At 40.8% G+C, this 23,525-nt stretch overlaps 2 protein-coding genes across 2 annotated transcripts in view; one reads left to right on the top strand and one right to left on the bottom strand.

Moving 5' to 3' along the window:
- LOC109430547 (uncharacterized) overlaps positions 1–23,525 on the bottom strand; it is a 776,197-nt gene that overhangs the window by 433,114 nt on the left and 319,558 nt on the right. The window lies entirely within an intron of this gene.
- The window catches only part of LOC115260131 (uncharacterized), a 43,274-nt gene that overhangs the window by 6,710 nt on the left and 13,039 nt on the right, over positions 1–23,525 (top strand). Inside the window, exon 2 of the mRNA XM_029861040.2 lies at positions 1,446–1,701. Within this exon, the coding sequence (XP_029716900.2) occupies positions 1,446–1,701 (256 nt within the window). The remainder of the gene's footprint in view (positions 1–1,445; positions 1,702–23,525) is intronic.

Below are 23,525 nucleotides of genomic sequence, written 5' to 3'. Positions count from 1 at the left end.
AACCCCGGAAAATTTTTGGAATAAATCCTTGGAAGTTCGTGTAAGAGAATGCTTAAAGGAACTTGACTAAAACTTGACAAAAAAATGGTACTTAGGTTAATTAATAAAAGAAATCCCAGCAAACATTCCTGAAGGAAATCCCTTGGTGAAGCCTAGAAGTAATTCCTAGAGGAGTCCCTGGATACACCTTTGAAAATATGAAGCAAATTTTACATTTTTTTCTACTGACGTGAGATTCAGTTAATGATATGATTTACACACCTGTTGGAGATATTTCCTACATAATCACATCAAGAAGAATAATCTTCCAGCAATCTGATACGGGGTCTCCTGTTACCCTTGTGGATAAGGCTTTGGATCGGAGACGACGAGTTCGATTTTCTTTCTGGTCGGGAACTTTTCTCGACTTCCCTGGGCATGGTGTATCATTGAACTTGATTAATAATATAGAAATTCATGCAACGACAGACAAAGAAAGCAATTAATAACTGTGGAAGTGCTCAAAGAACACTAAGTTGAAGTGAGGCAAGCCAAGTTTCAGTTGGAACGTCGAGCCAGAAAGAAGAAGAAATCTGATACGGTATTTATTAGGCTATACGGGGCAGAAGTTCGTTTACCACGAGATTTGATCGTGACGTATTTGTATATGACGCCAAAATACGTTCGGTAAAACCAATAATAACTTAAAAAATGTGATGTTCATGTGCAGTTTTAATAAAAGTATGGTTTTTGATTACCTGACTGATAAATCCATTGCCTTAAGATACAGTATACATGCAGAATTATCATCAGAGCTACCAGCATTATCAAAGTTACCCAATTTTACGATACTTTCCTTCCTCAGCGTATGCCATTTGAATGATACTTTTGCTAAGGAAAGACTGTTGTACACAAAACAGTTTTTCGTGCATATACAGACCTGAAACTCTTGAATTGATGTCATTATTCACTGTTCAGATTCAAGATCATTTAACAACTTCTTGTTTTAGCTTTTCTTTCCGAACCGACTGCACAAATATTGATATGATTCTCAAACAACAAAACTAAGTGGCGTAAACGAGGGTGACCAGACCACCAGACACGCACGTATACACATATTCCGGTTTGTTTTGCGCTGTTGATCAATACGTTTGCTCAAAACAAAACACATTAGTTGCTCATGGACTTAATGATTCAAAACAATAATACACTCCACTGCATACAAACCGCTCGATTATCGACTAATGTTGGGTGGTCAATATTGGAGCTTCAACTGAAATGTGTACGCAACGCATATTTTAACAAAAGAAATACATCGTTAATGCATACAATGACCAACAAGACTTATTCTCCGCTACATTTATTTATGCGACCGTCTTGCCCAAAAAGTTTCTAATACTTTTCAAGGATTCCAAAATCACCCAAAACTAACAGTTTGCGTTTCTTCATCCAACAAACCGTCACAGAAATCACATCCGCCGACAGAGAAACACCCCTTGCCCCTCAACCGTACACAAGCGGAAGCAGTAGTAGCAGCAGCAGCAGCAGCAGTAGCGACATCACCGACAGTGATAATGGCCAGGCGGCAGATCTGGCGATTCACAAGGAACGGCTGAAGAACTCTCTACGGGAGGCGTGCCTTCCGAAGCTGCTGTGCGAGATGGCAGCGAAACCGAACTACTCGCTCAACGTGCGCGAACGGGACCTGCTCTCACTGATACGGTAAGTGCGGGCGCTCAAGGTCAGGGATCACATTCGATTCGATACGACGATGTTTTGTTTAGCACCGCGTTGACCGACAACAAGTCAACAAAAATATTCAAGTCCACGTCTTTTGGTGCAACATGACCGCGGCGGAAGCGGCGTGAATTTCCAATTAGCACGTTTTGGTAAGCCGTTGCGATTACAGCAGCACAGCCATGGAATGGCATCGAAGCGTTTCAGATAGGAACGATTGAATAATGGTTGGCACGCAATCGTTATCTACTACGGTATTGTTTTGATGATCATCGATAAATTTAAATGCGTTTTTCAATCACTCATTATGTGCAAAACTGGAAGGCACTCGGTAGTGATTTTGTTTTTAAATTTAGACTAAAATACAATGGATGGTAAGCATCAAAAGAGTTCACTCGTAATTATTCAATAGGTACTTAATTATCTGCACATAACGGTTTTCAATTTTAATTGCCGACAGTTTGAAAAGTTTTGTACACAAATAGTTTTGCAATAACTCGTCTATCAATCTTTTTGCACGGCACAATTACGGTAAGGCAGAAAACGGAACTGTAAGTTTCAGGCTCTGCGGTTTTTAACATATGCTTAGTATCAAATTATGCTATCTCTCTTGTTCTTTTATGTTGTTATAGTTATAGCTTTTGTGAATTCTCTGAGTTTTTTTTTTTCATTCTAGATACAATTATTATCTTGCATCTTTATACAGCAGTTTTACCCATGTTATAATTTTGTCCGATTTAGCGCATTTATTTCAACTCTGGACTATAAGCACGTGTTTTCGAGTGCGAAAACGTAAATAAATTGCGCGATTGCAAAAAATCAACTCGGTGTGTTCAGAGCACTTGTTCAGTATAAATCAAAGAAATATTGTGCCAAAGACATCAACATGGCCCTAGACATGGCCTCAATATTCGGCCCACATTAATTTTTGTAAAATAGTCATTTTTCGTTGAATACAAATATATGAGTTCAAAATAGCGTCTTTGATCGTCACAAAAAATGTTCAGATATTGAAAAGTCAATTCGAAATGTTCCAGAATCATGCCATTTATGATCATGTGTATAGACTACCCACTAAGCCGAAGTATCATGGCGTCTACAAAAGCTAAACAAAGTGACATTTTTATTCCATGTTTATGCTCCAAAGTGCTAAAATTGAAACGAAATGTTACAGTTGTTTGGCGCATAGCTTTTCCGATCTCCAGTTCTACGTGTTTGCTAGAGTTTTTGGTTATTGTTAAGATAGGCCGAACGAGGGGACTATGCCAACGAAGCATCCCGATACCCTACATTCTTCGTAGCAGCAAAGCAGCTTTAAAGCAATTTTAGTATTAAGTCCAGCATATTGTAATTTCAGGTGTCTTACATTTTCGTACTTTTCTCGATGCTACCGAAACTGTTTAATGTGCACGTTTTGCACGTTTCTTTTTTCGACACTCCTAGATTTAACGAATCTATATATATAAAAATGCAGTGGCATACGTGGGACCGCGCATAACTTGCAAACGGCTGGTCCGATTTTGGTCGTCTTAGTTTTGTTCTGTATGTTTTCGCACAAGGAAGGTTTATGAGGCAAAAAACATGAAAAAATTGAGACTTTTTGAAACTCGATCCTCCATACATGTTGTGACCGGGGACTTGGTCTTGAATAGAAACTTGAAACGTCAAAAAACGCAGTAGGCAAGACAAAGTTTGCCGGGTACAGCTAGTTTAATAAATTTTAGTTCATTTTAGGTTTAAGCGCAGTTTCGAGTTCAAAAGGAATCGCTCAAGAAACTTCTTGAGCGATTCCTGGCAGAAACTTTCTACGGTGACGGCCATTTGAATTGTCATTTCTTCGCAACTGCGTACTGCGATGGAAGAAAAACGGTTTCTTGGGCGATTCAGGCAAGGAATTTCCCATGCATCAAGACAGGCCGAAAAATTCCTTCTGAACTGCAAACAGCGCTTTAGGTTACATTGCATGACTTCCCAAGAAACAATTGTTGCTTTAAGAAATGTTTCTCAAAGCAACGTTATTAAACTGGAAGTCGTATTATTTTTTAATAGATTTGAAATAAAACTGTTCTTCAACTCTTGTACGCCCAAAAATGAAAATCTATTCAACATCAACCGTTCTATAAGCACGATGATATGAATGTTTATTCAATGATCGTACATCGGTTGAGCAACTCTTGTTCAACGTTAGAACCATCAGCAATTTACACAAACATCATAAACATTTCTTCAACGTTTATTAAACAATGTTGTATGACGCTATTTGTTTAATCATTTAAGAATGGTTTTAGAAACCATTATTGTACATTAGAAGCATAGTGCATAGTAGAAAGCTTTCTTCTATATTTATTCCACCATAATACAATCAAAACATGCTGGGGCCGTGTTACAACTTACGAAATTTATTTCTATTAATAGATATGGTTTTATAATTGCTACAAAAACTATTCCTAAACGTTTCTTCAATATAGTTGTAACAATAAAATGGGAAAAATGATTTAACTTTCTACATTTCTGCATTTGTATCTGGAATATCCCTCTCTGATTATGTACAACCAACATTTTTATTGTATTACATTTTATGAGAAAAATCACATCAGTGGAAAGACTCGAACTATGGACCTTTGGGTTCACACTCGACTGCATCCGCTCTGCTTCAATCCGAGTTACATGAATCGGCAGATTTAAAGCAGTATAAAAATATTTAATCTCTGAGTCGAATACAATACCGTACATATGCTGCTTAAACATTGCTTAAATGTTTTATTCAACTAATTGTCTTCATAATTTACGGTGTTGTGTTGTAAGATTGTCGCTTCGAACTTTTTTTTATTTAAACGCCCAAACAAGTGAACTTTGTTTTATTTACTGTTTTGTGTCGGGAGGAAAATGTGTAAAACTTGTGTATATCTCCAGATATTAAGAAGATAAGGAAGCTGGAAGGATATGAACATAAGGAAGCTGAGCCCGGTTCTACCGGTGCCACCAAAGTGGGTAAAGTAGATTGTCAATACCAAACAGAGGAGCCGCCCAGGATCCACTTCAGCTGCATTTTCTGGTGTTTTTGTTGAAGTCGTTTGAGCGTGTAGTGTAAAAGGTAAGTCAGAATGTTTTTAAAAGTGTGATATTTTGAGCTGCTGCAAGAAGTTTGTTTGGTCTTCAAGCATGTAGCCGCGGATGCTTTCCTTAGGCTCCTAATCAGCAATCGTGTTAACAAATAGGAGCAGGGCGAACAACGATAATTATCGTAACAAAAAATCAACGCTGTATTTCTAACAGCTTAATTGTTTAGCATTAGGAACCGAAACAGGAGAGAGATTTCAATAAAGCTCTCGCATCAATTCACACTCGATGGCTAGCTGGATAAACAATTCTTGACTACACTTTTTTAATTCCGCTTCCTCATTGTTGCTGACGTTTCTCATGCCTACGACAAACGGACAGTAGCGGGTGATACTGAACTCACACAAGGCGTTACTATATGTGGCTGCCCTGTGGTTCTCTTTCATTCCCCCAGTCGTGAAGTTCCGAAGAACCCGCCTCTCTGGAGCCACCATCTTCTTGTTCCTGTTAGGTGTGTACGTCCAGCAAAGCCAGCTTCTCCGCAGGCCGGATTAATAATCCTTCTATAGTTTGGACCTTCGCACTTCTAACTTGCCCAGCCTTTCCTAGGAACACTTCGTTTATGCGGCCTCTCATCCATCCATTCCGTTTAGTACAAACCGGAGAGTTAGCAAACATCAACGTTGTAGGGTTGCTGTCCGGTATTGTTACAACATGTCCTGCCCACCGTATCCGTCCAGCTTTAGCTACTTTCAGGATGTTGGGTTCACCGTAGAGTGCAGCGAGCTCGTGGTTCACCCTTCGCCGCCACACACCGTTCTCATGCATACCTTCAAGGATCATCCTTAGCACGCGTAGCTCGAAAACTCCGAGTGCTTGCAGGTCCTCCTCGAGCATGGTCCATGTCTCGTGTCCGTAGAGGGCCACCGGTCTTATTTGCGTCTTGTACATGGTACATCTGGTGCGGGGGTTACTCTATTTGACCGCAGTTTCTTCTAGAGCCCGTAGTAGGTACGAATTTCACTGATGATGCGCCTTCGCATTTCACGGCTCACGTTATTGTCAGCTTTTAGCAAGGAACCGAAGCATCCTCGTCTATCGTAATGTTGCTGCCAATGTTTGTACTGTCTCGCTCAGTCTCACCAACAAGCTGTACTTTGTTTTAGCCGCAATCATCACCAGTCTGACCTTTTCTGTTTTACATTTCAGGCGGGTTTACAGTTCTGCCACCGTCCCAAATGTTCTAGCAAAAAAAATTCTTGTCATCCGCAAAACACACAAATTGGCCGGATCTCTTGAAGATCGTACCCCTTGCTGTTGAGCCCGGCTCGTCGCATAACACCTTCCAGGGCGATGTTGAATAGTAGACAGGAAAGTCCATCACCTTGTTTAACTCGGTGAAATAGTCGAGAGGTAAGAGATGTGGCCCACGATCAGCAGATCCGGTGTCAATTGCTGCACCGGTGCAGTGCACCGTCGGGAATAAACGAATTCCACATAAGACATCCCTTTGCGAATCAGCGTGGAAATGACATAAAGCAGCAAAACTTAACGAAGATTTGCTACAACCGTCAAGCGCGACCAAAAGCGAGACAGCATTGCGAACCCAATGCGAGAACGGTGACGGCAGTTGGTGGCTCGGATGAAGATAGCTCCGATCCTTACGCTGTTCGGCACACCATCCATCGTTGCTCTTATCAGTCTGGTAAGCTTCTTGGGAAAGCTGTTTTCATCCATAATTTTCCATAGCTCTGTGCGGTTGATATCGTAAGTTGCCCTGAAATCGATGAACAGGTGGTGCGTTGGGACCTGGTATTCACGGCATTTCTGGAGGATTTGCCGTACGGTTAAGATCTGGCTTGGTAACTTCCCACGAACTCATTTACTTTAGGTGAAAGACGACGGAAGATGATCTGGGATAGCACTTTGTAGGCGGCATTCGAAATGGTGATCGCTCGAAAGTTCTCACACATCAATTTGTTGCCTTTCTTGTGGATGGGACAGACTATCCCTTTCTTCCACTTCTTCGGGAGCTGTTCGGTTTCCCAGGTCTTGACTACTAACCGGTGCAAACAGGCGGCCAACTTTTCCGGGCCCATCTTGACGAATTCGGCTGCGATACCGTCCTTACCAGCCGCTTAGTTGTTTTTGAGCTTGTGGATGGCATCCTTAACTTCCCTCAGCGTGGGAGTTGGTTCGATCACGTCCTCTGCTGCCCTGTGCCTACATTCTCTTCACCATTCAGGTGCTCGCCGAAGAGCTGCTTCCACCTTTCGATCACCTCACGATTGTCTCCCGTAAATTTATCATACCTGTGTATACCGTAATGTACCTGATACCATGCTGCAGCATTACCGCCTGCGATCCGTCATTCTCCTCCAAAACCGGTCTGCACTCCTCGTCCAACCAATCGACCAACTCCGTTCTACGTACCAGATAGTGCTCTCAGCTGCGTTGTTGATGGCTGCTTTGACTGTAAACCAGCAGTCCTCCAGAGGGGCCAAATCGAGCACACCCTCTTCCGGCAACGCTGCCTCGAGATTCTGCGCGTATGTGGTGGCAACATCTAAAAGCTTCAGATTGTAACAAGGCGGCCGCCGGTACTGTACATTGTTAATAACGTAGGGTTTTGGGTGCAGTTTAACCATCATCAGGTAGTGATCAGAGTTGATATTAGTGCCACATAGGTCTTGACGTCGATAACGTCGGAGAATTGCCGCCCATGGATGGAAGAAAATCACTTCTAACGATAAATGATACACCATACGAACAATCAAAGATAGCCGTTGCTCTTGCGGTAGCATGATGCGACACCCTCGCGCTGTGCTCGTATCACAGAGCAATCAAACATCTGATGCACGCTTTATCGCGGGATCCATCGTTATCGGATCATGTTACAAGTCGCGATAAACTTTATTCATCACGATTATGGCCACTTTTACACCCGGAACCAAAATTCATTATCTGGAATATTACATTCATATGCAGATCGTGAAGCTTCAGCAATAAGAATGCACAAAAAGTGATCGAAAATCGAAATTTATCATTTCGACTTCATGATAACGATCGCATCGCGGCTGTACATGCCGAGCGATTCATTATTCGCGGAGCATGGGTTGTTATGCATGCTTGACGACAAAATCCTATCGTTGTTGCTATGATCGCGCGATGCCTTCCACATTTGCGATCCTATCATAATCACTAGATTTCCATCCTTGTTGCCGCCCATAAATCAAACCGTGGTCGATTGCGATTCCGTTAGCTGTGGTGATCTTCAAGTGTGGTGATCTTCAGGTGTAACGATGTGCTGGAAGAAGGTGCTACGTTTGCCTATGTTCTTGGAGGCGGCGAAATCGATGCGGTGTAGGCAATTTTGGTTCGTCAGCTGATGATCACATCTTTGAATGCCCACGCTTGGTCTTGGTGGAGCAGTGATCGACTAACCTTACCGATCAGGCTAAGGCCTGGGTAGCCTCTGCTGTCCATAGTAGCCGTCTCCATTCCACTCGGTCCATGGCTGTTTGTCTTCAGTTCCGCAGATGGTCCTCCACTTGGTCGACCCACCAAGCTCGCTGCGCACCATGTCTTCTTGTACCGGTCGGATGAGTCTCGAGAACCATTTTAGTCGGGTTGCTATCCGACATCCTGATGACTTGACCCGCCCACCGTAGCCTCCCGATCTTCGCGGTGTGGACGATGGTTGGTTCTCTCAGCAGCTGATGCAGCTCATGGTTCATTCGCCTTCTCCAAGTCCCGTCTTCCATCTGCATTCCGCCTTAGAAGGTACGCACCATCTTCTGTTCGAAAAATCCAAGGGCACCATGGTCCTCTGCACATAGGGTCCATGTTTCGTGCCCATAGAAGCCTACCGGTCTAATCAGCGTTTTGTAGATAGTTATCTACGTGTTACGGCGAACTTTATTCGATCGTAGAGTTCTGCGGAGTCCAAAGTCGTCCAGAGTCGACACATTAATGACTAATCCGATTCGCCTGGCTTCGCTCTTTAGTCGGATGTACGTTTCCGCCATCGTCTCAAATTTACGAGCAATAATATCAATATCATCAGCGAACCCAAGCAGCTGAACGGACATCGTGAAAATCTTTCCACTCGTGTTTATCCCCGCTTTCCTAATTACACCCTCTAAAGCAATGTTGAACAGCAAGCACGAAAGACCACCACCTTGCCCTAACCCTTTGTGAGATTCGAAGGGACTTGAGAGGATCCCTGGTACTCGAACTACGCACATCACTCGATCCATCGTCGCCTTGATCAGTCGTATCAGTTTATCCGGGAATCCGTATTCGTGCATAATCTGCCATAGCTGTTCTCGATCGGTTGAAACCCGCCTGATATTGCCCCACGAACTCTCTTGCAATCGGTGATAGATGGCGGCATAAAATTTGAGAGAGTATCTTGTAGGCAGCGCTCAGTAGTGTGATCGTGCGGTAGCTCCCGCAATCCAACTTGTCGCCCTTTTTGTAAATGGGACACACGATACCTTCCATCCATTCCTCCGGTAATACTTCCTCCTCTCAAATCTTGGTAATGACCCAGTGTAGTGCTTTCACCAGTGCTTCTCCACCGTATTTTATAAGCTCGCTTGGTAGTGGATCTGCTCCAGTGGCTTTGTTGTTTTTCAACCGGCCAATCTCCTCCTCAAAATCAAGGGGCCGGAAGTCTTTCGTGAGGAAATCTTTCGGGGCAAGGATCGAGTATGCAAGCGATATGCGATAGAGACATCACTCCGGACAACATTGTTGCAAGAATGTGCAGTGCACAGCGGCGGACAAGTGGGATTCTGCCACCTCAACGGTGTCCCGAACCGTACTTGATCTACAGATAAAGCTAACTTCGAGGATGCGAACTGCACTAGCACCTCTTTGGAACAATTTACCTTCTGATGGTTGCGGAGAGTTGATTATAATGACGGCAATGGGCAGGGCACGGTCCAGGATAGATCGGGAGAGTGATTTCTTCGTTGGCGTTGGGATAGATCCCTGACCCTGACCACCGCAACTGTTTCTTTCCTCTCAGGTGTCCATTGAGCATCCGTGATCCGCGACAACTTATATCTGCTTAGTCTTTTATAACGCTTATTCAGCACATTTTCACCTTCAGTGTTGCTTTTTAGATCCCTATGTCATCTGCATTTGTTTCATTTCGTATGCGCAATAAAATTCTCAAAAGAGTGTATCTTGTTATACTCTAACAGCTCTTTTGCTAGTATATTAAGACTATCGATTTTTGGTAAAAAAAAATAAACTAAACTTAGACTATTGATTGTTCTTTGAGAGCAGTCCTCTTTATCTCTTTATCTTGAAAATGAAAGACGTTCAAAGCACTGTAAAGCAGGATTCTGAGAAGATGCATGAATCATATGAATATAAAATGCTGATGTCCAAAGTGAAACGAAAAAAAGTTATTTGCATTTATTGGCGACAGCGAGGTGCTTATTTAATTTTAGGGGCGATTTTTGCTGAATCATCATGTGTCACGATCTTTGGCAGTCATCGTTTTGCTGAAATACTATTTTCGGATAGCTTTTCAGTCTAGCAGTAAATGTTAAAATATCAAAAACACCTTGAGGCGCCGGAAGACAGGATTTACGACACATCTCACCAGTTAATCGATTTTATTAGATGAATCTATACTTCGTCACAGTTACGTGAATCAATTGCAGAAATTTCTCTTGCAGTAAAGCTCATATTGGTATTTAAAAATCGATATAATTGAGAATGAAAAAATGCTTGGATCTAATTGCTTTATCTTTAAAAGTTGGTTGCACTGCATTAAGGCGAAAATGAAATAAGAAAATTGAATTCATTCCTCCAAATGTTCAATAAAATAATAATAATAATGTTAATTAAAAATTCGGTAAAAAACAATGCAATACATGAATTGAATTGTTTGCACTGCTGAACTTTGGGCTTTCTTATAAACTTCAAAAATCCTAAAAGTTCCTTACTGTTGTATGTCCTTTTTCAATAATAGTATACAACAGACCTTAGTTGAACTCTAATTAAATACTACACGGCAAACAACTGAGGCTCCCTTTGTTCTTGATCCGAATTCGACGGCATTGCCAACACCACCGGCAAGCTTTTGCACATTGTGCAGCGTATACTAATCGGAACCCACGTTAAATGCATCGTCACCCGCTAAGGTTAACCACATGTGCTGTGCTACTCGTAGTGTAACTGAACTGGTAATGCATCCGAAAGCGCCGGTCCCACCGCCAACCGCTCAGAGCCATGCAAATCCAGTTCAAAGTGGGTCGCACGTCTCTAGTTTGTTCGATCGACCGGGTGGAGGTGATGGTGGTGTTCGCGAATGGGATTTCGTCTATCTCATTATCCGATCGGAAAACATTGAACCGCGCAGACACGACACCAAAATTTCAGGTTTTCGGTTTGACCTTCAACAACGGCTCGAACAAAAAAAGCTCGATCGCATAAAAACAAATAACCTACACACAGTAGTGGCCACCAACCACACAGCACAGTGGCAACAACAGAGCAGCAGCAGCTACCAAAAACCAACCGTGACGCAGCAGAAAGTAAACAACTCACCGTACGCATAGTGGCGGCGAGGTGGTGACCATCAAAGTTGTGTATGAGATTTTTTTGTTACTATGCTGTTGGTGTAAATTGGTTGGTGGAAAGAGTGTGTGGGAAAGCCCCCAAAGACCCCACCGATGGAAGTCTGCTGCTGCAGTTTGCATTGTCAATGTTTAAAATGCAGCGGTAGCGAGCAGCAACCAGCTGCGGTGCGCTCCAGCAGTTCCCAATGGGTTCATGGCACCTCTTTATAGTTCCACTGGAGAAGAAGTAAGAGCTATTTTTTTTCTTTTACTTCTTACTGGCATAACGCTCTACTGAGTAAGATTCACAACTTATTGTTGTATGAACACTTCCACAATTATTAATTGCATGCTTCCTCTGCCAATAACCATTTTGCTTGTATACTCAAATTTCCTTCATGAAAAGTTCCTGGATCGACCGTGAATCAAACCCGTCACCCTGATCATGATCATGCTGAATACCCACGCCTTTACAAATGTGTGCGAACTTCAACTTTGTTTACCGACAATCTGGAATTCAGGGTGCTTCACAATATGTAAAATGCACTAGATTCCTGGTTAAAAATTTTCGACAACACGACGTTCTCATGCTTAACTTGCGAAACTTCGTTAGAAAGAACTCCAATAATACATCTTATAGAAAGCAGCTCCGTCACCGACTTATTTGGCGTACTCAAATTTTGAAGTTCATTTAGGGTTCATTCAAATATTACGTAACACAATATTTTCCGTTGGATTCACTATAGTGGGGTTCGTCGGTTGGCCAAAGGAGACCGCCATCAAACAATCTACTCTACAACAACATTTTGGTTATGTTTTCAATTAATGGCTTATATTCACTATTTACTAATAGGAAACAACGCCAAATGAATAAGAATAATAATGCATTTGTTTCCTGATAACCTGCAGTTTATCTAACGCCAGCCTTTTTGCTAATTTTTACTTCATATGAAGACCAATCATTATTTGAGTTATTGTCTCGCACTGTTTAAATTGCTACGACCATTTACATGCTACGCCTGTGGCTATGCTTGGAGAGCTTCCAACATGTGGTAGGATAATTTACAATTGTTAAATGGTTGCAAAATGTCTGAAAAAAGTTACAATGAAAAAAACTGATATTTAGGGGTCGTTAACAGAAAATGACCCATATCTTTCAAAACGGAGCAAATAGGACAAAAGTTTATTGCAAGAAGTTTATTGATAGACAAGAATCCTTCTTTGGAAAGTATTACTTTTGTGGTCAATTCACCTAGTAGTGAGATGAAAACTCAGTGTTTACCGTATGTGAATATAGTATACTGATGTCTTCAGCAAAGTTGAAGGAAATATCATTATAAGAAAACTTGCAGAACAAGCTTTTGTTCTATATGCTCCATTTTGAAAAATATGGGTAATTTTCTGAAAACGACCCCTAAATATTAGTTTTTTCATTGTAACTTTTTTCAAACATTCTAAGGAGTTTTTAAATGTTCAACAAACTGATTATATATGACAGGGGTTTTCAGACTTTTCGGCTCGCGGTGCACTTTTTGGAAATAAATCGCTCCGCGGTGCACATGTTCATTATTGTAAAAAAATCCAAATTCGTCAAAAAAGCTGCCGAATTTTTCATAGCGATTCCAAGGTGCATACACTCGTCATTAGTTTTTCCCCCTTCCAATTATGACATGATACTGTCTTACGTTTTTTCATCACTTATCGGAGCATAGTGAAGTGTCACAGTTATTCGACGTAGAATATTTCTTACTCAGAATGTTTCTGGAAACTTTCAGACAAGATCTTCATAAATACCTACTGAATAAACTTGAGCCGAATTAGTGGTGTTTTGTTTTTAAGAACCTCGGTGAAGTCCTTCCAAGACTACTGAATTATTTCTAGCAGTAGCGTATCGTAACCTCTCTTTTTCCCTCTTCAACGACTCTAAAACTGGAATTTGCGAAGAATTCAGGATCTGAATCAAATTGAATATGGACGGAAACAACAATTCTCGTTATTTTCTACAAATTACGAGCTAATTTGATGACAAAATTCAAGAATTTACTTTCGTTGTATAGGTAAGTTTGAGCTTAGGAAATCGCCACCAGAAAGTTTTTAATAGACGTTTTTCCAAGACTTTTACTAGATTTCTGAAAAAATTTCTAGCAAGACACTTGGAAGCTTTATTTTCAGAGCTTTGACATAAACTGACAATATTTCTGATAAATTCTTTCCAGGCACTCTTGTCAATTCGGAAGGAGTTGTGTGTTCACCTGATTTCGAGATCAGTGACAGATTCCTTCTCTGGTATTTAGCAAAGCCACAGAAATATTAGTGAGATTTCTTCTGAGTTTTTTTAGCGCATTCATTGAAGAAACATTGCAGATGCCTTGTAGGGTAATTACTTGTGAACTTCCATTACGAGTTCTTGGAAAAACATGATATTTATTAGGAAAGTTTTGGCAGACTTGTTCCATGATTCTTCGCGAATATCTGATATGGTTTTTGCTGGATTCAAGATTAACTCGCCGGCTGTAATAATGGAAATATTACTCTCAATCCCTTGAAGCACCTTACAATAGTTCAGTTGTTCTAATTAAGTCGTATTATTTTTCATGAAATAGGTAATGAATTTAAATTTAAACTTAAACATGCACTTTTCTGAAGTGTTGCGGTGCACTTGTTATGGATTCGCGGTGCACCAAGTGCACCGCGGTGCACGATCATGTTTTCTTTAAAGACGACAAAGTTCTATCTTTAATACTTTTTGAGTTTTTTGAAAATTTCAGTTACGAACTAAAATATTTCACAGCACAATTTTACTGTCAAGGAAGCAAGTGCCCAGCCTGAGTTGAAACAAAATTTACACCTATTATAAACTTCTTTCATATTCAATTGAAAAATCTTGCCCCGTTTTGCCTCGGTAAATGTCACAAAGCCGTAAAAAGGCTATTTTTTTAAATAAATTATTGAATATCTCAAAAACTATCAAAAATACAATTTTGCCGTCTTGAGAAGAAACACGTATTTTATCATAATAAATAACTTTGTAAAACATTTGAAAATTCCCAAAAATGTCTGGAAAAAGTTACAACAAAAAAATCAAATTTCCATCTCACTTTTAGGTGGATTAATCACATTAGTGATACTTTCAAAAGGATGGCTCTGATATACCAAACAACTTATTCGAAGACACCAAATCTCTAAAATAAAATGTTCATGCCCAAAACAATTTCGATCACGAAATTTGACCTTTGGAAACAGTGTGGGTTGGTACTGCAACTTTCAATTTCATTTGTTTTTTTTTTTTCTGTGCTTAATTGCACGGTAGTAGAAAACAATCCAGTGAATCTTGATCCAGTCATAACTTATACTTTGCATAAAATTTTAATATGTATGTATGTATGTAGGTAGCCACCATCCTAGCTTGAGTCTTGCTCTGCATGCAGTTCCACTTGACAGCAAAGTTCAATTTCATTACCACCCTGACTTCAACATACCGCTGTATGAAGGGCCAAAAGGGGGTGTGTCGGACCCGTAAGTAGAGACACTTACGCGACATCCGCGGGTTTAAGAGAATCTCCTTTCAACAGTATGATCCAAAAGGGTGCATAATGAAATTTACATTACTTGTCAAGCTTTCTACGGGATGGTTTGTCACAAGAAGGGCGCGTCAAATCCATTGCAACTGTTGGGATAGAAGAACCCATCTACAAGGGTGTTATAGTTACTTCTCACCACACTCCGGCTGGCAATCCACTCCGTCGTACAGTTTCAACTTCAATGATGCCCTGATGCACCCTCCCAACCCCATACAGTTATATGGTTATATAATGATTTAAATATAAATATAATGATATAAATATAATCAACCAAATATAATCAATAAATACAATAATGAAATGTTATATAGCGAAAAAAAAAGATATCAATTGTAGTTGAAGTAAATGAATATTTTTCGGTGACGAGGGATCTTACGTCCTAGATGGTAGGGTAGAACATTATTATAGTAACAAAATGACAACACGATAGATGATATATAATCAATCACTGTATGAATGCCCAAAACGGGGTGTGGCGGACCCGTAAGTAGAGACACTTACACGAAAACCACGGGTTTATAAGAATCTCCTTCCAACAGTATGATCCAACAGGGTAAATAACGATTTTCACATCACTTGTCAAGCTTTCTACGGAATGGCTTGTCACAAGATGGGTGCGTCAAATCCATTGCAACAGTTGCGATAGAAGAACCCATCTACAAGCATATTACAGTTTCTTCTCACCTCACTCCGGTTGGAAACTACTCTGTCGTACATCTACAATTCCCATGATGCCCTGATGCACCCTCCAAACCCCATATAGTTTGGTATATAGTCAATAGTATAATTTATTGTAATGAAATATATTATTGAAATATGGTATGTTCAATATAATCGAATGGTGACATACAGTGTGAAGAAATTTAATGTAGCGAACTGAAATAAGATATTAATTTGTAGATAATTTGAAAAAAATATTAATCGCTGGCGAGCCCTTTAATTGCCTAGATGGTAAAGTAGAGACGGGTAGAGAATTATTAAAGTTATAGAATGAAAACGCGACAGCTGAAATATAATCAGTAATGGAAATTAATGTAACGAAATATAGTAAATGGTATGAAAAGGTAATAATTATTCATAATAAAATTAGCCTTCGGACTATCGCTGAACTTTGCATAAAATTTTAATTTGAATAAAACATCTGCATCCCGAATGTTGAATGCTTCATAAGCTAGCTCATCTTAATGTGGACCGATTCTCGTCATTTGTTGAAAGGTTTAGTCCGGTAGTCGAGATTTTACAAATTTTTGAGAACTTTTGACTAGTCAGAATTTATCCGCTGAAGAATACCAGAGTGGAAACGTTGAGACAAACCTGAAGCAGTCGTTTTGATTCACCAAGACTGCAGGGCCGATAAAAGTAGCTAAAATGTCAGGTTTTCTCTTTCAAGTTTCATGGAAGTTGCGAAATGGTTTCAGAAAGAGTCGCGGGAGTACCTTGGTGCTTCTCAAGGAAGTATGGAAGGATGTTTAAGAGCAGTTTCAAGGTTTCAGGTGATATCAGGGATATATCACCTAGGACGTCCTTCATACCCCATGAAACTCCCGGGAACTTCGAACCCCATGATGCACCTAGAACAGCCCTGGAATCCCATGGATTTTTTTGAAAACTATTGGATCGCTCTTGAAACCCCCTGAGAAACCTTACAAAACTTCTGGAAAGACCCAAAAGCGACCCTCTGAAACCCCCTGAATCCCCATGGAATGTTCCTGAAAACCCTTCAAAACCTCTAGATCGCTTCTTAAACCCCCTGGAAATCACTGGAACACCCCTGGAACCCTCTGTTGTACATTTGTAACACCTCTGAAACCCCAAGAAGAAACTCCATTTCGACTCACCGAAATACGATGAAACACTCTTAAAACCGCCTAAGACTCAATAGAACACCCCTGAAACCCCTTGGAACAACCCTGATACTTCAAGCAACTTCATGCTGAGGCTTCCTAAAACACCATTTGACCATTTCCCGGACACATTCCCGGAAATAGGCCTGGAGGATCTCCTGGAAAAGTTCGTGGAGATTTTCTTGGAGGAATTCCTGGAGAAACTCCCTGAGAAATTATTAAAAAAATTCCCAGAATTCCTGAAAAAAATATCGATTAAATTCCTGAAGGAATCCCCGGAGGAAATCCTGATAAAAGTCCTAGAGGAATTTCTTGAGAAATTTTTGGAGGAAGTGTTAAAGGAATTCCCAGTAGAATTTCAGGAGAAACTTTGAGAAATTCCTTGTGGAACTTTTGAAGAAATCAAGGAGGAATTCCCGGAGACATTCCCGGAGTCATTCCTGGAAAAAATCCCAGAGGAGTTGCTGGTGAAATTCTCAGAGGGTTTTCCGAGAAAAAATATCACGGAAGACTTCCTGAAGAAACTCCTAGAGAAATCACCACAGGATTTTCTTGAAAAAAAAAAACTGGAAGTTTTCGTGAAGTAATTCCCGGAAAAAATACTAGAAGAATCCACGGAGGAATTCCTGGAAGAATTCCTCAAGGATTTCCCGGACAATTTTCTGAAGAAATTTCCGAAGCAATTTCTGGCGGATTTCCTGAAGAAATTCTCAGAGGAATTCCCGGAGACATTCCCGGATATGTTCCTGGAGGAACTCCTGGAAAAATTCACGGAGAAATTTGTAGAGAATTTCTTGGAGAAGACCTGAAGAAAATCCCGGAGGAATTCCTGAAAAAAATCCCGGAGGAATTTCGGGGGAAACTCTCAGTGCAATTTCCGAAGGATATCCTGGAAAAAAAAAAATCCACAGCAATTCCTGGCGGTTTTCCTGAAGAAATTCCCGGAGCAATCCCCGGAGACATTTCAGGAGACTTTTCCGGAGACATTCCTGGAGAAACTCCTGAAAAAAAATCCCGGAGAATTCGAGAAGGAATTCGTGGAGAAACTCCTGGAGGAATTCGTGGAGAAGCTCCCGGGGGAATTCCTAAAAAATTTCCCAGAAGAATTTCCGAAGAAATTGCCTAAGGAATTCCAGATGCAAGTCCTAGAGCAATTCCTGGTGAAATTCCCGGTGAAATTCCCGGAGAAATTCCTGGATAAACTCCCGGTAGAATACCTGGAGGAATCCCGGATTTCATAGAGGATTTCCCGGAGGAATTTCTGGAGGACGCCATACAGGAATTCCCGGAGGATTTGCTGAAGAAAACCCTGGAATTTGTGGAAAAATTCCCGGAAGAATTCCTGGAAAAAATCCCGGAACAATTCCTGTAGAAATTACCGCAGACATTCCCGGAAGGAAAACAGAGCAGAAGAAGCTATATTGTGGGGTGACAAAATTTGTCTGCAGGGGTGTAAAAGTATTGCCTCTTGCACCACCGTACTCAGCCGCCTACTATCCTTCCAAAAACTTTTAGCTTGCTGAACAACTATGCTGAAAACAGAGTACTTCTTGTTCATTAGGGTATTCATACAAGTATTTTTTGATACTAGACGGAGCCTATCGAATAACTTAACTTTCAGAACAATTTGCTGGACGTTTCCAGATTTTTGAGATAATATGATTTGAACGTTTTTATTGCTGGTACCACCTAGCGTCACCATTGCCGGATAGATCTGAAGCTCAGAGCCGTAGTGTGCGGTTGGCTAGGTTGGCCCCCGCCAAGGGCGTCATCTTCAGAGGGGCGCCGAAAAGGCCTAAGGCTAGAAGGAAACAGGATGATGCTGTTGTTTTCTTGAATGTTATCATGTGTTTTACGTCTTTCCGTATTCTCAAAACTTTAGATTTCTTTAGACGATTTTAAGAATGTGCTTTTTTGTTTTGAGAAGCTTTTTAGTTTTTTAATGAACAAAACAAAATCAATAAGCTTTCGAAAGTCTAGTAAATGTTTCTTTCTGAAAATTTCTAATACTCTTTAAGTTCATCCAATTTCTGAAAATTCTTCCAGTCTTCTATGAAAATCTTTAGAAAGTCGACCAAAGTTTCCTTCAGAAAGTCATTTATAGATTCCTTTGAAAAAAATCGATCAGAAAAACTTCCATTGATACCTTCCGAAATTATTCCTTGCTCACTAGGGATTGCTCCATTAGCATTCCGGTAGAAAACCTCCCATGAATTTCCTTATTAACTACTCCAGAAAATCATAAATTTGGAATTCATTCCGGAATTTCTCCAGCTATTTCGTTGGAAAATCTGCCATTGATTCCATCCAAAATTTTTCTTAGGGTTTATTTTAGAAGGCTTCCGTGGATTCTTTCAGAACTTCTTCCTGGGATTTCCTCATAAAATCTTCTAGGGATTTTTTTTTAAATTCCCCAAAGATTCCTCAAGAAACCTTTTCAGGGATTGTTTCCAAGTTTTCTTTCAGAAATTCTTCCAATAGTGATTCCCTACAAATTAAAACATTTTATCAAGTATTTCTTCACGAACAGCTCCTGCATTTCCTTCAAGAGTTAGTCCATGAATTCCATTTGAAATTCTTGCTTAAATTTCTCCCGGATTTTCATCAAGTATTCCTCCGGAAATTTCTGCCGAAATTCCTCTAGAGATTCTAGCATAATTTATTCCAGTGATTCCAGCGGAAATTCTTCCAAAGATTTCAACAAAAACTGATGTAGAAATTCCTTTAGAAATTCCTCCTGGTATTCAACCATGTCTATGGTTTGTCTAATGATTACTGAACCTTTTTTTACAGATCTTTAGAGAAATGTTTTGAAAAAAAAAACTTCAGAAAAGCGGAGCGGACCTGGTGTGATGGTTAGAATGCTTGACTAACACGCCGAGGACCTGGGATCGAATCCCACTCCCGACAAACTCGCAAAATGTGAGTTCTTCCTTCGGAAGGGAAATAAAGCGTGTGTCCCGAAAGAAACTAGCCTAGGGCTAAAAATCTCGTTAACACAGATAAAAAAAAATACTTCAGAACACATCTTTGGTGAAGTTAGAAAATTTTGGTGGAGACTATTGAACTAATCATCCAAAATTTATAAAACACATCATTTGAGGATTCCTGAAAACCCTAAGCAACACTGGGGCTGTCCATAAACCACGTGGTCATGAGGGGGGGGGGGGGGGGTTTCGGGTATGGACAAATAAAAATTTTTGTATGGATTAATGACCACGCGGGGGGGGGGGAGGGGTTGAAAAGTCCCAAAAAAATGACCACGTGGTTTATGGACAGCCCCACTAAGTGTTGCTTTCAAAGAAACTTAAAAAAAAATATAAACTTAGCAAGTTAACAATGTCGCGAGGCACCAACCTGGATGCATGCCAAGGGCGCCATGGTACCACGCTACGGCTCTGCTGAAGCTGCCGAACAATTTTGCAGAAAATGCCATGCTTTAAGCACTATTCTATCTTATCAGGATTCTGAGATATAGCAGTTTGAACCTTTTTGACCCTCGCACCACTTAGCAGCCGATTCTCGCACCAAAGAAGCCATTGCCAGATAGTTATTAGCCTGCTGAACAACTTTTCTGAATACGGCATGCTTTTAGCTCATTAGGGTATCGAAATATACGTGTTTGAATTTTTCAGACACAAGGCGCCACCTAGCGGATAAATGCCAAACCAAAGACTTAATTATCAGATAGTTTTGAGCTAACCAAAGAACATCATTCTATCTTATCAGGTATCTGGGGTATGAGTGTTTGAATATTTTGACACTTGCGCCGCCTAGCGACTGAATCGCGAACTAAAGTAGCCGTTTCCAGTTAGTTCTTAACCTTTTTTTTATCTGTATTAACGAGATGTTTAGCCCTTGGCTAGTTTATCTCGGGACCCACGTTTTACTTCCCTTCCGAAGGGAAAGGCTCCGATGACCCGATGAAACACTCTTGAAACCCCCTGAGACTGCATGGAACACCTCTGAAACGCCCATGGGACCCCTTGATCAACACAAAGCCCCCCTAAAGCCCCTTTGAATACCCCTGAAACCTTCTGAAACTCCATACTATGGCTCCCTGGAGCACTACTGGATCACCTAAAACCTCTAAAATGCCATCGAAACTCCCTGAAACCCACTGGGCACCCTGGAACACCTATGTAACGCCGCTGGGGCTTCCTGGAAGATACTTTCTAGGTTTAATCACCGCATGACTTTATGATAATTGAATTTTATTGGCTTTTCTCGGTGAACTTAATACTACTCAAAGAAGGAGGGTGTAACGAAAGTAATGAAATAAACGGTGGATAGAATCGCAAGTGTGCGACGAGAGAAATTGAATAGAAGTTGAAAATTAACAGAGGGCCATAATTGAACAACACAATCACAACGACGACCCCTTTGCCTAACGTCCTCGTGTCGAACGGCTAGGTACTAGTAGTTTGATGATGACTACTAGCCCTAAACAGGCAAAAAGATCGTGGTTGTGATCTGTTAAATGTTGTTCGGCTTTGCTTTCGGTTCTATCGATCTGTGACACTTGTTCAGAGATTCATATCGAGCGAACGTTGTGATTGTGTTGTTCAATTATGGCCCTCTGTTAATTTTCAACTTCTATTCAATTTCTCTCGTCGCACACTTGCGATTCTATCCACCGTTTCTTTCATTACTTTCGTTACTCCCTTCTTTGAGTAGTATTAAGTTCACCGAGAAAAGCCAATAAAATTCAATTATCACTTCCTGGAAGAGTTCTGCAATACACCTGGCACTTCCTGGAACACCCCTGGAATGCATCTGGGATTCCCTGAAACTTTTTGAAATACCGTGTAACGCCACTGAGACCCCCTGAAATACTCGGAGACCCCTTGGAATTCCCTGAAACATCCTTGGAACCCAATGAAACCCCGTGGAACATCCTTGGATCCCCCATAATACACTAGGAATGTTCCTGCAACCCCATTAAAACCTCTGGAACGTCTTTAAAACTCCATGGGGAGCGTCCATAAATGACGTGGCATTTTTTTTACCGATTTTTTACTTCCCCTTCCCTACCACATAGGGTACGACACGTGCTAAAAAATCAATTTTTTGCAACTCGTTGCATAAATAACAATAAACGTCTTTAGGCAAAAAGTAGTGTTCAAAAATTTTGAACATAGAATTTTGAATACAATAAATATATTGACTTCGGTACGATTCTTTTTAACTGTATAAACGAGATTTTTAGCCCTAGGCTTGTTTATCTCGGGACCCACGCTTTACTTCCCTTCCGAAGGAAGAACTCACATTTTGCGAGTTTGTCGGGAGTGGGATTGGATCCCAGGTCCTCGCCGCGATAGTCAAGTGTTCAAACCATCACACAAGGTCCGCTCCAGTACGAATTTAAAATACCCTAGAAAAACGACGAAGGGAGCAAACCTGGCAAAAATACCAAAGCTTTGCAAAGTCACCCTGTGATACAGAGCTTTAATGAGTCTGTCAGGTTTATTTTCTTTCAAACCCTGCAGTTGCATTCCATGGTTTGGGGATCACTGGTCCCGAACGAGATGCATCCAGCGAACTAGCCTTCCAGCCAGCCATTCATCCATTCCGCCGCCTCTCGCCACGCCACGCCGGTTCGATGGTTTGCGGCGTCCGCGCGCCTATGAGGTAACCACGCCGGGCCGTACCTGATTTGCAACGGTTGAGTAACCGTTTTTTAACTTTCGTTTTTGTTTTCCTAGTTTCGTTTCTTGTTCATGCAAAATCGAGTCGAGACCCACATGTGTTTGTTGATCGGCATTCGGTATTTGCGTGTGGTGCATTGTAGCGGGGGGAAATGCAGGGTCGGTGAAACTCTGTGTTTTTGGTTCGGTTGGGGTGCTTTGAAGGTTGAGTTTGAACGTTTGTTGAAAAACCACGTGGGGAACTTAATTGGAAGTTTCGATTGAAATCGCAGATGGATGCACCGTCATCGGTGGGCTGGATTCGCAATCGGCTGATGAAACAATGATCTTTTGTATTGGTTCAATGGGTTGGATGTAGGTTTACATGTCTCAACGCCGTGACAGACATGCTGTCGACGAGGTGACCTGGTCGCGGTTGACCCAATTTTCGAAGTAATGCACGATGGCTCACTAAGAAACGGTATGCGTTAATATGTTTTCTTGGGCTTGAGTGGAAAAGATAAGCTCACAATTCAGCTAACTTTTCGAAATATTTATTGTTGCTTGTATCATGGCAATGGTAATGAATTCCATAGTAAAAACACTAGACTTCGCCCCCTAAAATTCAGCTCTAATCTTCGTTACTTCATACATAAAAAATGAAATGTGTATAGAGGGGGCGACGTTTAGCGCTTTTACCCTAATGTAGAAAATTTTAAATTATAATTATGTTTAATTATTTCGTTTTATTACATTCGGGTAAAAAAGAAACAGCTCCTAAATCAATAAATTTTGAGCAGTGTCATAGTTTTGCTAATAAAGTAAAACAGTTTGAAATTTACTAGAGAACTACATTTTGACTACTTGCCACAATACGAGGTATTGTATGACTCTTCCTCAAGGGGTTATGCCATTTTGTATAAATTATCACGGTATAATTGAGGTGTGTCATAATTCTATTCGTAATAAACGTAGAAACGTAGATTTGATAAGAAGGGCAAAATTGTTACTATACCAAATGGCATTAGCTTTTGTAGGTATAAACTATCAGTTGCACTCGCAAAGCTGGACGGACACCGAACGAAAATCCATCGTTCGCTGAACTTTACCAGTTCT

Source organism: Aedes albopictus, chromosome 2 (genome assembly GCF_035046485.1).
Source record: "Aedes albopictus strain Foshan chromosome 2, AalbF5, whole genome shotgun sequence".
In the NCBI taxonomy this organism is placed as follows: Eukaryota; Metazoa; Arthropoda; class Insecta; order Diptera; family Culicidae; genus Aedes; species Aedes albopictus.
Note: the sequence above shows the minus strand (reverse complement) of the source record. Positions and strands in the feature narration are given on the sequence as shown.